The 14,272-nt window shown below is 35.9% G+C and overlaps 1 protein-coding gene across 5 annotated transcripts in view; it reads left to right on the top strand.

The window, feature by feature from the left end:
* Window positions 1–14,272, top strand: part of PHIP (pleckstrin homology domain interacting protein) — a 128,351-nt gene that overhangs the window by 41,972 nt on the left and 72,107 nt on the right. For all 5 annotated transcript variants that reach the window (XM_070376226.1, XM_070376229.1, XM_070376224.1 and 2 more), the window contains exons 8-10: window positions 11,171–11,392; window positions 11,673–11,773; window positions 13,785–13,855. In XM_070376226.1, coding sequence (XP_070232327.1) covers window positions 11,171–11,392; window positions 11,673–11,773; window positions 13,785–13,855 — 394 coding nt within the window. The remainder of the gene's footprint in view (window positions 1–11,170; window positions 11,393–11,672; window positions 11,774–13,784; window positions 13,856–14,272) is intronic.

Here is a 14,272-nt window from a genome sequence, read left to right as displayed (position 1 = left end):
CTTAGAGGCCACAGGAGAAAAAAAGATGTGGTGTCTTAAAAGCCAGAGGATTTGTATTTTACTAAAGATAGAAACCTAAAGTAAAATTAGAACTGAAAGGCATCTTTTGGATTTGGCAAGGCTATTAGTGACCTTAAGGAAAAAATCTTTATTTGTTTTAAGTTTTAGGGAAAGGAGTGAGATTGTAGTGCATTAAGGAAAGATTGGGAATTGAAAATTTAAAGAGACAGTATAGAGTAGTCTTTCAACAAGCTTGACAGTAACAGGCTGTTTTCTGAATGTGGGGTACTCCCCTGGACATACTGTATGGTCCTCTGTTGCAGTGAATTTGTTTAGGGGTCGGTCTCTATTAAGCTGTGAACTTCCTGACAACAAATCCTTTTTCTCAAACCTTTTTAGATCTGTAGTGCATTGTATCTGGTGTATACAGTAGGCATATGACAAAAAAGAAAGATGAATGAATGAGCCAGGCAGTTAGAGATCCAGAAGTGAATAATGTCCTTTCTTGTAAGAAACTTTTGTTAAGGAAGATACATGTATAAAAATGTCCATAAGATGAATTCTCTCCTCCTACGGTGCTTCATTTACAATAGTCTTTCCTGTGTTTCAAACTTGCAAAGCCCATTTATGGCTTAAAGACTTTGTACTATCTATTCCCTTTGCCTGGAATCATCTTCTCCGAAATATTGTTGTGGCTTATTCCTTTTTTTAGCAGCTGTGGTCAAACACTGCATAGACTTCGCTGTCTACCTTCCCTCCCCATACTGTATCATTGTCTGTCACGTTACCTTACTGTGTTTTTCTTATAATATCTATCACTGTCTGAAATTCTTAATTTTTAAAATTAGCTTTAATTGTATTTTCTTATTAAAGAAGTTCCATGAGGACGGGTAGGACCTTGACTGAATTATTTATGACCACTGACTAAAGTAGGCATCCTTGAGTCTATACTGATGTAAATTTGTAAATAATTAAGTGAGAAAAAGGGAAACTGCTTATTTACAGTAGAATGCCAGCTGATAGTTACAGAAAGCATGCTGGTTTGGCAGCTATCATAGTGGTCATCGATGGAGGGTAGATTGGTTGATACTGGTTTGAAGATCTTGGCGTAATCTAGCGTATGTTCCCACAAGATACTAATTTAATAGAAAGGGGGAAATTGGAACTTTCTAGGGGGGAAATACGGGAAACATTTCACATGACAAAGTTACTAACTTCAGTAGTGGTGGGATGGGGGTTGACATTGCATATCCTCTGAAGTGGTACATGGAAGAAAACACAGCATCTTGTCTGTGGGGTTCCTACCAAGACAGTATGATCTGACAGAATATAAAGTCTGTGTTTTTAATAAACTTCTGAGGACATGAAACATAGAGAAAGCCTCAGGAAATACTCCAGATTGAAGAGATTGAAGTGACGATATAACACGTATTGCTATATGGGCTGCTGCTGCTGCTGCTAAGTCACGTCAGTTGTGTCCGACTCTATGCGACCCCATAGACGGCAGCCCACCAGGCTCCCCCATCCCTGGGATTCTCCAGGCAAGAACACTAGAGTGGGTTGCCATTTCCTTCTTCAATGCATGATAGTGAAAAGTCAAAGTGAAGTCGCTCAGTCGTGTCTGACTCTTAGCAACCCCATGGACTGCAGCCCACCAGGCTCCCTGGGGTTTTCCAGGCAAGAGTACTGGAGTGGGGTGCCATTGCCTTCTCTGCTATATGGGACCCTAGGCCAAAAAAGAAAAGGGAACAATGTCAGGATAGTTGACAAAATTTGAATGGGGCCTGTGGATTGGATGGCATTTTTATCAGTATTAATTTCCCCAGTGTATGGAGATGTGTGTCCTTGTTTTAGAGGAATGCACACTGGGATATTTAGAAGTGATTGGGCATCAAGTCTGTAGGTGTATTATATGGAGAGAAAGAAAAGAAAGGCAGTGATGGAGCAAATGCAGTGAATTGTTAATAGTTGATGTGTCTGGGTGATAGAAGACATTGGTACTAATCTTGAAACTCCCATAAGTTTGAAATGCAAAATTGCTTTTTCAAAGTACATGGGAGGTAGTGTAAGGATGATACTATATATTTAGTAAGTTTGGTAATAATGGAAAGGAGAGCTAGAATATGGTAATTTATAAGAAGATAAATTTTTGAAAACTGGGTCGGGGTAAGGAACTAGAAGAGCAGATATAAGAGGAGATAACTGATGTGCAGTGGTCTTTCTGGAGGATAGATAAGTGAATAAATAGATTAAGAGCAGTTTATGTGGATGGTTTAGAAAGATAATTAGGTTTACAATGAACAGATTCTGCTTTTCAAAGTGAAGTATTTTACATGGTGAAGAGTGTTGGTTGGGGAATGGGACTGAGTTCCCTAGAGATGAATGATAAAACCTGGTAATAGGGAAAGTGTGATGAATAGGGGCCAAAAAGGGTTGCTGATTAGCCTTAGCCATCCAAATAAACAGGAGCTGTGAATTTGCAGTGCTGCAGAATTAGTGTGCTTGTCTTCTTTTCCATAATGGTACTTGGCATCTGGGAGCAGGATGAGAGCAAATGATGATTATGTTGATAAAAGGTTAGTCAGTGGTGGTTTAGATAGACAAGGAGTAAGACAATTCAGCCTGTGTTGAGATGATTGACTCCAACGTTCAGGGTAATTTGTAAGGGAAATGAAATATAGGTCTGATAGATTGGTAAGAAAATCAGTGGCCTCTTCTAGAAAATACATTGAACTAAATTTAAAGTATAAGCAGTTTTTAGCTGCCCAAATAAATGAATTGTTATTCAGATAAATAAAGACTACTAAGGGCTTCCCTGGTGGTTCAGATGGTAAAGAATCCACCTGCAATGTGGGAGATCTGGGTTTGATCCCTGGTTGGGAAGATATCCTGAAGGAGGGCATGGCAACCCATTCCAGTGTCTTTGCCTGGAGAATCCCTATGAACGGAGGAACCTCGTGGGCTACAGTGTGTGGGGTTGCAAAGAGTTGGATACAACTGAGCGACTAAGCAGACAAATAAGGCTACTTTTTCTCTTGAAAACAAAATGACATTATAGTATGCATAACCATATACATGATGTTTTTAACATTTAATTCTGTTTGTTCTGATGACATCAGGAGGTGAAATCTGACTCATAAGCCATGTAGCAGTAGCAAGAGAAATTAGAATTCTCTTTGTTGATTCTGCCAAGGACTCCCAGATTCTCCAAGATACTCTTAAGTTTAATAATCACCTGATTTCTTTTATCTTCATGCCAGAGCAGTAATCGTTGGTTGGTATGTTCAATTGATGCTTCTCTTTTAGCAGGGAAAAATTTACAGGTCTGCTTTTTAACTCTAAGGTTGTATGACCACAATTAACCTTTTTCTGTACTGTTGCCCAAGTGTGTGTGGTTTTCTCCTTGTAGAAGTCAACAATTCTTTGTCATTTACTGTTCCATGTTGTAAAGTACTTTTCTTCATCATTAAATAGTTCATATAGTAGTTAACAGCTAATCTTACAGGTTTCAGTTTAAATAAATGTTTACATATATACTTAAATAGTTTAATTAAGTCCTTTAAAACTTGTCTTCCAGAAACTTGAAAGTTGACTTCAGATTCTGCTTTAGTTTTTACATAGAATATAGATGATTGAAGACCCTGTATCTGAGTTGTTTCGTAAAGCTTTCATGTCAGTAGGTAGGACATTTTTTTGTAGATTTTAAGATGAATTTTAATACCCAAGTGCTCAACAAAGTAGAAAGCCATGTCACAGATCTGTGGAATTTTTCTTGATGAGAATACAAAAGCAAATGTATATACATATTGCTTTTGTATATACGTATTTAATTCCTGGGCTTTAAATATGGAGAATGTCAGCGTTCATTTTTATTTGCGGAGAATGTCAGTGTTCATTTTTACTTATCTGAAATTTGCCTCTCACACTTTTTATTTTGATGAAACTTTGTAGTTTCTAAAAGGGATTCACAAAATAGGGACTTCTTTGGGATAGACTACGAAGGAAAGGGCGGGTAGGTGATTACCTGCTGTGTAAGAGATCCAGTTAAATTCTAGAAGGAAAGATCATTGGTGCCATTTCCATAGTCCGCTTAAAAATATTAAAGAAATAACAGTGATTCCAGAGTAAATGTCTGATTCAGTTTCCTTCCTTTGCCCTAAGCTACAGAGCATGTTGATCGTTTTTAAAGGCACTTGGCTTTATCACTGTGGCTATGGAAAAAGAAAATTTATAGGGTACTTTAAATTCATAAGTTTAAGTTCCACCCTTTATCAAGTCTTTTTACAAGTGATAATCTGCACTGTTGTTTTTTCAGGATAGAGAAAAGTTACTTTTTCAGCTTTCTTGGTATTTTCTTTTCATTGACAGGATATCTTGACATGTAAGAGAAAACAGTGTAAATTTGATATAGCTCATTTATTTGGGGATTTATGTAAGCTAAAGCTACATGTTCTTTTTGATATCTTTATACTCAGTACACAGATAATTGATAAACATGTCATTTATCTATATATCTATATATCATGGTAATTATGACAATTTTACATTATTGAAAAGTGAAACTAATGATCCAGTGCTACCTTTTATATTTGCTTGGCATTAACCACTAGCATAATAATTTGATTTAAAAATGAATTCCAAAAAAAGCATCTTCAGTTTTCACCCGCTTATATATTTCTTAACACTTGCGGTTAAAATATTAGAGTAACCATGTCTTGGCAAAACTCTATTAGCCTTTGCCCTGCTTCATTCTGTACTCCAAGGCCAAATTTGCCTGTTACTCCAGGTATTTCTTGACTTCGTACTTTTCCATTCCAGTCCTCGATAAAGAAAAGGACATCTTTTTTGGATGTTAGTTCTAGAAGGTCTTGTAGGTCTTCATAGAACCATTCAACTTCAGTTTCTTCAGCATTACTGGTAGGGTCATAGACTTGGATTACTGCAATATTGAATGGTTTGCCTTGGAAATGAACAGAGATCATTCTGTCGTTTTTGAATGTTGGTACTTTTGATATTGTCCCAGAGGTCTCTGAGACTATCCTCAGTTCTTTTCATTCTTTTTTATTCTGCTCTTCAGAAGTTATTTCCACCATTTTATCTTCCAGCTCACTGGTTTGTTCTTCTGCTTCAGATATTCTGCTATTGATTCCTTCTAGAGTATTTCTAATTTTAGTAATTGTGTTGTTTGTGTGTGTATGTTTATTCTTTAATTCTCCTAGGTCTTTGTTAATTGATTCTTGCATTTTCTTCATTATGTTTTCAAGGTTTTTGATCATTTTTACTATCATTATTCTGAATTCTTTTTTATTTATTTATTTTTTCTGAATTCTTTTTTAGGTAGTTCCTATATCCTCTTCATTTATTTGGACTTCTGTGTTTCTGATTTGTTCCTTCATTTGTGTAGTCTTTCTCTGCCTTTTCATTATTAATTTTTTTTAACTTATTGTGTTTGAGATTTCCTTTTCCCAGGCTTTAAATTGTTTCTTCCTTTTGGTTTCTGCCCTCCTAAGGTTGGTCCTGTGGTTTGTGTAAGCTTGTAGAGGGTGAGATTTGTGCTGAGTTTGTTTTTTGTTTGTTTGCTTGTGTGTTTGTTTTTCCTGTAATGGGCAAGGCTGAGAGAGGTGGTTATCCTGTCTGCTGATGATTAGGTTTGTATTTTTGTTTTGTTTGTTGTTTAGGCGAGTCGTCAGGCACAGGGTGCTACTGGCGATTGAGTGATTCCAGGTGTTGTAACCAGGTGGTTTCCTTTGTGTGAGTTCTAACTAGTTGATAGTCCCTATGGTTAGTTCTCTGGTAGTCTAGGGTCTTGGAATTCAGTGCTCCCACTCCAAAAGCTCAGGGCTTGATCTCAAACCAGATTTTTAGTCCCAACACCGGCAACTTCCCATAAATCTGCTCTGAAATTATATCCTATTCGCTGAGCCTCTGCTGGCTGAAGGCCAGTGCAACATTCCTGTTTTTTTAGGAGTACAGATAACCTTTGCTGTGGCAGAGCACCTAGGAATGGCATGGGAAGGAGTGTCACGTGGACCAAGACCTGACCTTTGCCGGGGCTTTCACAGCAGGCCCTGGGGCCTGGACTCTGCTGGTTCAGAAGTGGCTCATTTTAATACGCTCTGACCTAAAGTTACATCTGGTTTCTGGAAAGGGAACAAAAATAGTGCATTTGAAAATAGCAGCTAAGCCCTCCCTTAATCTCGGCCCAATCCTAACTTTTTTAAAAAGAATATAGTTAACTTAGTTTTATTTGTGTTTGGCCTTTCCATTTCTTCACTGGGTACATTTTGCATCAGGTTCCTATTTTCCATCTTTGTTCTCACATATCAGTTTTTTAAAAAATATTTTCATTTATTTGGCTCTGCCAGGTCTTAATTGTAGCATGCAGGATCTTATAGTTGTGTCATGTGAACTCTTAGTTGTGGTCTGTGGGATCTAGTTCCCTGCTGCTGCTAAGTCACTTCAGTCGTGTTCGACTCTGTGCGACCCCATAGACGGCAGCCCACCAGGCTCTCCCATCCCTGGGATTCTCCAGGCAAGAACACTGGAGTGGGTTGCCATTTCCTTCTCCAATGCATGAAAGGAAAAGTGAAAGTGAAGTCACTCAGTTGTGTCCGACTCTTCACGACCCCATGGACTGCAGCCCACCAGGCTCCTCCGTCCATGTTATTTTTCAGGCGAGGGTACTGGAGTGGGGTGCAATTGCCTTCTTCTCCTGCAATGGGAGTGCAGAGTCTTAGCCACTGGCTACCAGGAAAGTCCCTCTCATATACCAATTCTTAAAGGAGCATTTCCTATGCTATAATACTTAGTACGGTGGTCACCCTTATATGGTATTAGTTTAAAATTAAATATGAGAAATTTCCCATTTGCTAAAGAAGAAAGATAAAATGTGTCTATGTACCAATTTAGACGTGTTTAAAGTTTTTTTTAGTCTTGAAATAATTATAGACTCACACAAAGTTGCAAACATAGTACAGAATCCCATGTAGCCTTTCATGTACCTTCCTTCAGCTGTCCCCACTGGTGACATATTACATAGCTGGAGTACAGTATCAAACTAGGAAATAGACATTGTTGCAGCATTGTTAACAAGGCTACAGATCTTCCGTTCTCAACATTTGTACACGTGTGTGTGTGCATGCATAGTTCTATTCAAATTTATTCCATGTGTAGGTTCATGTAACTGCCATTACAACCAAGATGCAGAACCGTTCCATCCCCACCAAGTAACTCCCTTGTGCTACTTTTTATATTTGCATGCCCGGCAACTGCCAATCTGCTCTGCATCTCTCTAGTTTTATCATGTTGAGAATATTATGTAAATGAAAGCACATAGTATGTAACTTTTTAAGAGTGGCTTTTTTCATTAAGCATAATACCCTTTAAATACATTTAAGGTATTGCATATCTAGTTGGTACCTTTTTTATTGTGGAGGAGTATTCCATTGTATGGATGGACCAGAGTTTATTTAATCATTATTATTCCATTCTCTCCATTTTGAACTTACATTTGTTAGGTTTTGAAGTGCTGATTTTCTATTGTATCTTCTACACCTAAAGAAACTGATACAATTCAGTGCATTGAAATGAAATTCCAACAGATCAGATTTTACATGTGAGAATTTACATTTCAGAATATTCTCAGCTGTGGATAGTAATCTTTGTAGTATGATTTGGGTTTGCTTTACGTATCTTTGAATCACAGAATGGATGGTATTTTCAATTATGACCCATTATTCTAAAATCTCTACTTGCCATCATAGATTCATCACTTTCCATCTGCTTTTTTCCTATGTACTCATAAACCTATCCTATATTTGTGGGATGATAGCAATTTTTTAACATCAGGTTCTTTGTCCAACCATCATTATTATAATAATATTTTAAATAACTTAAATTTCCATTATTACTATATGGAAATCATACTCCTTATAGAAGTTTTCAGTGAACAAAGAGAAGAAAATTGAAAAATCACCTGAAACCCTGCCACACAGGAATATTTAATATTTTAATATTAAATATTGGGATTCCCTGGTGGCTCAGATGGTAAAGCATCTGCCTTCAATGCAGGAGACCCGGGTTTGATCCCTAGGTCAGGAAGATCCCCTGGAGAAGGAAATGGCAATCCACTCCAGTACTCTTGCCTGGAAAATTCCATGGACGGAGCCTGGTGGGCTACAGTCCATAGGATCGCAAAGAGTCAGACACTACTCAGTGACTTTACTCACTTTTATGTCTTGTCTGCTTAAAATTCTTCATTAACTTCCCTTGCCAGGTTAAATTCATACTCCTTAACAGGCATTTAAAATTCTACCCTCTATGACCTTCCTCAGATAAAACCTTTGCAGCTTAATTTTTGTTTTTAATTTCCCACTTATATTTCATAGTCCCAGCTTTTCCCACTACCTTGCCAATCCTCAGTCCTAGCAGCAGTATCTATGTATTACTGAAAATAAGTGAATACTTCTCTTTCCCCTGGGCATTAGAACTTTGTTTAAAAACCTTGTCAGTTCAGGTTTTTTTATGAAATCATGTTGTCTAATTTTAGCTGAAAGTTCACTGTTGCTTCCAGGATTTTTCCCTTATTGCTTATAAGATTCTACCACATTTTAAAACTTTTCTCACTTTTTTTGGTTCCTTCTTTTGTTTCCCTCTTCTCCACTTTTGGGAAATAACCCTCAGATGTTTGGCTTGGTGCTGAGGTTAGAATCATCAAATTTCTTTGCTGCTTGCTTTACAGTTGCCACGTCCGCCATAACTCTTCCTCCTCCATGAGGCCTCAGAGCCCATGTGTCCTTCCTGCCGAGGCCGACGCCTGTGCCTGTGTTTTCCAACTCTTTGTTTTCTTTCTCCATTTAAGTGACGTTACTTTTGCTTTCATGTCTGTAACTCTTTTAACGTTTTGATTGAAAGACTAATGTTCTATTCTTTGGTTTATTATAGACTTTACTAACATTTGACATAGGCTTCTGTAAAGAATGATCATCTGTTCAAGTACTTCTTTACAGTTTGGTCTTTTTATAAGGAATAGTTTTATCAGTCCTCACGTGCAACTTAAACACATTTATGGTGCTTTTAAGAATATTTTCCTGGTAAATTTGATTTTTCTCCTTGTCTACACTGCTTTTCAAGCAATTATGTGTACTTGTGTTTCTGATGGTCTTCCCTTGTGGTTCAGCTGGTAAAGAATCCACCTGCAACGTGGGAGACCTGGGTTCAATCCCTGTGTTTCTGATAGTCATTTTAAAAGAACTTAGTTGAATTTGTCAGATCATATTTAGTTTCATATTCACATAAAAATAGATGATCACAAATAATGATTCATGAGATAGAAATTGCCTGAGGATGCTTTCAGATTTTGTTTGAAATTCTGCCAGGAGTTCTGGGGATCGGGGATGAGGGTTGGGGACAGTGTACTGCTTTATACCATAGAAGAGGACGGTGAAGAGAGATTTCCCTGAAAGTAAGATGAAAACTTTCTCTCCTGTAATTTAATGGAAGAAAAGAAAGGTTAATTGGGATAGTACACACCAAAGCAAATTGTGTACAGTGTTTTTTTGAGGGGGGGCAATATTGTGGGGGATTTTTTTTTTTGTGTGTCAAAATAAAGCAGAATTATAAAATAAGGTTCAGTTCAGTCACTCAGTCATGTCCGACTCTTTGCGACCCCGTGAATCACAGCACGCCAGGCCTCCCTGTCCATCACCAACTCCCGGAGTTCACTGAGACTCACGTCCATCGAGTCAGTGATGCCATCCAGCCATCTCATCCTCTGTCGTTCCCTTCTCCTCCTGCCCCCAATCCCTCCCAGCATCAGAGTCTTTTCCAATAGTGAACTTAATACATTCATAATATAGTGGGACTTTCTGTTCAGTTTTATTTGGTGAAAAGTCACTGGAAACTGACTTTCAGATAATAGATTGCCCCCTGTCTTTTTCATAAAAGCTCGCATTTTGGTCAAAAAGATGTGTGCATTTTTTTGTTTGTTTTCTGTTTGTTAACATGGAAGATAGAATATAAAGCAGACTTATTCAGATACATAAGAAATAAGGGGATGACATGATTTTATTCTTCGTGTGCATTCTACCTGTGTTGGTATACCTAAAATTTTTTTTTTTGTTGGGAATGTAGGTCAGAGCCAAATGGTGCCTTAGTTTTTAGAAGCAGATACTTCTCTGTGCCCTTGCTGTTTTAGATTCTCTAAGTACTTTCTAATGTCAGATAAAATTATGTGTGTGTGGATTTTGTAACAAATTAGATTGGAATATTTGTAGAGTTCTAACCTACAGCCTTTGAAATGTTCTAATAAATTTCGAATCTGGGGAATGGATATATGAGGTTAATGGTAATATATTGTACTCTTTGTATATTTAAAACTTTTTAATAGTAAAAACTATGGGGGAAGTAGGGGGAGGTTGGTAAAAGAGTAAACTTTGACCTATAAGATGAATAAGAAAAATTAGAGAAGGAAAAAAGTCTAGAAGTTCTTACTGCTGCTTTGGCTAAGTAAAAGTGAAATGTTTATTTGTAAATATAGATATTCATAGGAAACTGTATTCTTTACATTTCTCTTTGAGCTTATGCTTCTGCAAAGGGCAAACAGGTAGTATATGTATTTTTAATGACATCATGCAGCTAAAATTAACTTTTTTCTTATAACTGATGTTGAGTGACTTTGTAATGTATTTAGCTGAAGATAAATGGTGGGAAACTCATGTGTTACAGATTTTGGCTTTGTAGGAGGAAAAAGCATCAATAAGCTTCCTTTCATTTTTATAGTAATGTAGATAGGATTAGTCACTATTGCATGTTACGTTTGTTTTGCAGTTATAATTTTGTTATTTTAGAAGTTCAGCTTCTTTGACAAGATTCCATATAGAGGCTACCTTGGGTAGTGGATAGGGGCCATAGGTAAATGTTAGTTATTGCTAACATCCTACTTTTCCTGTTAAATGGTGGGCATATACAAGTATTCTTTATAAGTGAATAATTTATAAAATAAAGCACCTTGTGTAGAGGAAAGTTTCTAACACAAGTATATAAAACATTTTAGTACTTAAAGTTATGAATATTGGGAAGTGGCTATAACAGATAGGATTTTTAAAAAATCTGTTAAGTATTTGAACTAAAATTTATAGTTAATTCAATAAATATCCATTTTTATTTTAAGGGTTCTGATGACTGTCTTGTGAAAATCTGGGCAACAGATGATGGGAGATTATTAGCTACTTTGAGAGGGCATGCTGCTGAAATATCAGACATGGCTGTCAACTATGAGAATACCATGATAGCAGCTGGCAGTTGTGATAAAATGATCCGAGTCTGGTGTCTTCGAACCTGTGCGCCTTTGGCTGTTCTTCAGGGCCACAGTGCATCTATAACATCACTACAGGTAATCATTTTAATCCTTGAAAAATCCTCTGTGGTTACAGTTTAAAGTAAATTTTAAGAAGTCACCTTAATAATCCATTGTATAAAGCCATCTAAAATAAAGAAAGGAATATTTCTCTTTTCTCTATAAATACATGGACTTTAAATATGAAGGTAACCATGACATTTGTCAAATTGGAGCATTTAGCCATTATTGTTACTTGCTATTTGTATGTAAAAATAGGTTTATTATTTGGACTATGTTACTCTTCTTATAAAATTGCTTCTTCTTTCTTTTTCAGTTCTCACCATTGTGCAGTGGCTCAAAGAGATATCTGTCTTCTACTGGGGCAGATGGCACTATTTGTTTTTGGCTCTGGGATGCTGGAACCCTTAAAATAAAGTCAGTTGCTCTTTTATTTCTTAGAATAAATATGTTTAACTTAATGGTTGAAATTGCAAAAGTATAAAGTAATCAACAATAGGAATAATTTTATTTTTCTCCTTGAGTAACATTAATCTTGGCTCTTCAGTGACACCTCACTCTTATCCTTTCCTTTTTGTTTTCATGCTTTAAAGAAAGTTATATGTTAACATGTTTATTTCTTTTTTCTCTTATTGTTTTCCCTAGCTCTTGCTTTTTCAGAATATGCCTGTTTTATTACTACTTCTTTTTGTATGCTGCAGTAACTCCTTTTGGTACTTAGAATGTAATCTTCAGAGTTCCTAGTTCTTTAAAAGAATTGCAGTTATTTTTGTTATCGTATCTACAGAATAGATTTTATTGTGGATCTAGGGAAATTTAGGAAAATGGAATCATTAAATTTTCACTAAACTATACCAAGGTAGATAGATGCACCCTTCCTTCTGCCCCATAATAGCATTTTGCACTTATGCTTTTACCTATAATGATATTTTGGTTTATCAAAATAAGTTGTCTGGACAATACTATGTTTGGGTTCAGGACACTGAGGCAAAGAAAGGTTAAATGACTTTCCCACAGTTAAAACAGTATTTAAAAATGGCAAGGCCAGGACTGTAACATTTCCTTGCCCTCTGGTTTTGTGCTATTTCATGCTGCCTCTCAAGTGGATCTAGTGGGATAAGTGCTATATTTACCCCATGGACAAATCTGTGAATGGAGAGGTGATGTTCACCTCCATTTTACAGATGAGGAGACTCAGGTACAGAAATGTTAACTTGCCTGATAATGTCACACTGATAAGTGGCAGAAATCGGAACTGAGCTCAGAGGGTCTGAATCCTAGGCATTATCTTAAAATATTTCCTCAGATGTACATTTAAAAATAAATTATGTGTACCTGCTTATCTGTTTTTTTCCCTTTAAAAATACTAGCATTTGTTTAAAATGACAGTCTATATAATTGCTTACATATTCTGGTTATGGGTTCTAACTAACATGTGCCAAAAATTAATAAAAATGTACCACAGTCTATAAGATATTAATGAAAGCAGTTCTTTTTATTGCCTATGTGATTTCAGATAAATTTACTTAGAGTTAAATTTTTTCTCTAAATAGGTTTCAAGAATGTTTTAGTAACTTTCTCTAAGCTGTATCAGTTAACGCTTAGCTATATCAGAGCTAATGAATATTAATAAAACTTGTTAAAATGTCGGTTAACAAAATATTCTGTACATTTTTCCCCTAAATGATCACAAGACTGAAACCATTCTGTGTTCAGTAGCTGTGGATAGTGAGAGTTATGCAGTGCACTCTGATTGAAGGCTCTAATTATTTTTTATATTTTTCTCTCCTAATATTCTGAGAAAAACTAGGTTGAAATATATGTTAAGGGCTTTAAATGTAATCACTGTATTGGAATATTACATATATATTGTATATGTATTGGAACTGGTATGGGTAAAATCCATAATTTAATTTTTCTTCAGTCTGGTTGATTGTAACCATAAGCATATAATGTCAGTACTATTAATATAAACATATAGTCTGTAATATAATTATGTAATTAATGTGAACATAGTTAAGTGTGGCCTGTTGTCTATAGATCACTATTTTAAATGAGCGATATAGTTGCTTGTATATTTGTGACTTTTATTTCATTATATATTTGTGCATTGCTTTTCTACTGTATGAAACTGAGAACCTGTTACATTTGATTAGAAGTGAGTGTAACAACTATGTGTCAGGTAGGACAGTGACTTTGTTTCATGTATAGATTGTTATATAATCAGGAACTCCTATAAAAATCTATATGTAAAGTTTCCACATGATCCTGCTGATCATGACACACAATGATTTTGAACTTGTTTTTAGAAAGGGCGCCATCTGTTGCTTCTTATTTTGTCCTTCTGTAGTTATTTTTTGAGGCAGCTGAGTTCTGGTGGTGTTGATCTCTTTGGGATATTTTTAATTAGTTATTTTTTGTATTACAGTCCGAGACCTGCAAAATTTACAGAGCGCCCTCGACCTGGAGTTCAAATGATCTGTTCATCTTTTAGTGCTGGTAAGATTTTTTTCCTTCCTGACTCTCCACTTAAAAGTTGTATATTTGAAGGCTTCTAGTGGAACACATAAAATTTTGGAATATACCTACTGTTGTAATGGAAATCATATTCTCTTGCACGTACCAGGGGGTGCTCATAAATTAGTTTATAAATATTTGAACTTTGCTAGAGTTTAGCTTACATACTCATTTGGTTGAGTGTTTTACTAATTAAGTTTTTCTTTAAGAAGACAATAAATCTTTTGTAGGAGGAAATAGTTTCAAATTTTACTGTTAAAGAATAAGTCTTTGAATAATTATCTCATTGAAAGAAAAGTATTTTAAATCTTTTGTATTTTCAATGATTTTGGGGGTACTTATAGCCATAAGTAAATAATAGATTGATAAAAAAAGTAAAATAGATTGATAGACATTCGT

This window comes from Bos mutus, chromosome 9 (genome assembly GCF_027580195.1).
Source record: "Bos mutus isolate GX-2022 chromosome 9, NWIPB_WYAK_1.1, whole genome shotgun sequence".
NCBI lineage: Eukaryota > Metazoa > Chordata > Mammalia > Artiodactyla > Bovidae > Bos > Bos mutus.
This window is presented reverse-complemented; position numbering and strand designations above follow the sequence as displayed.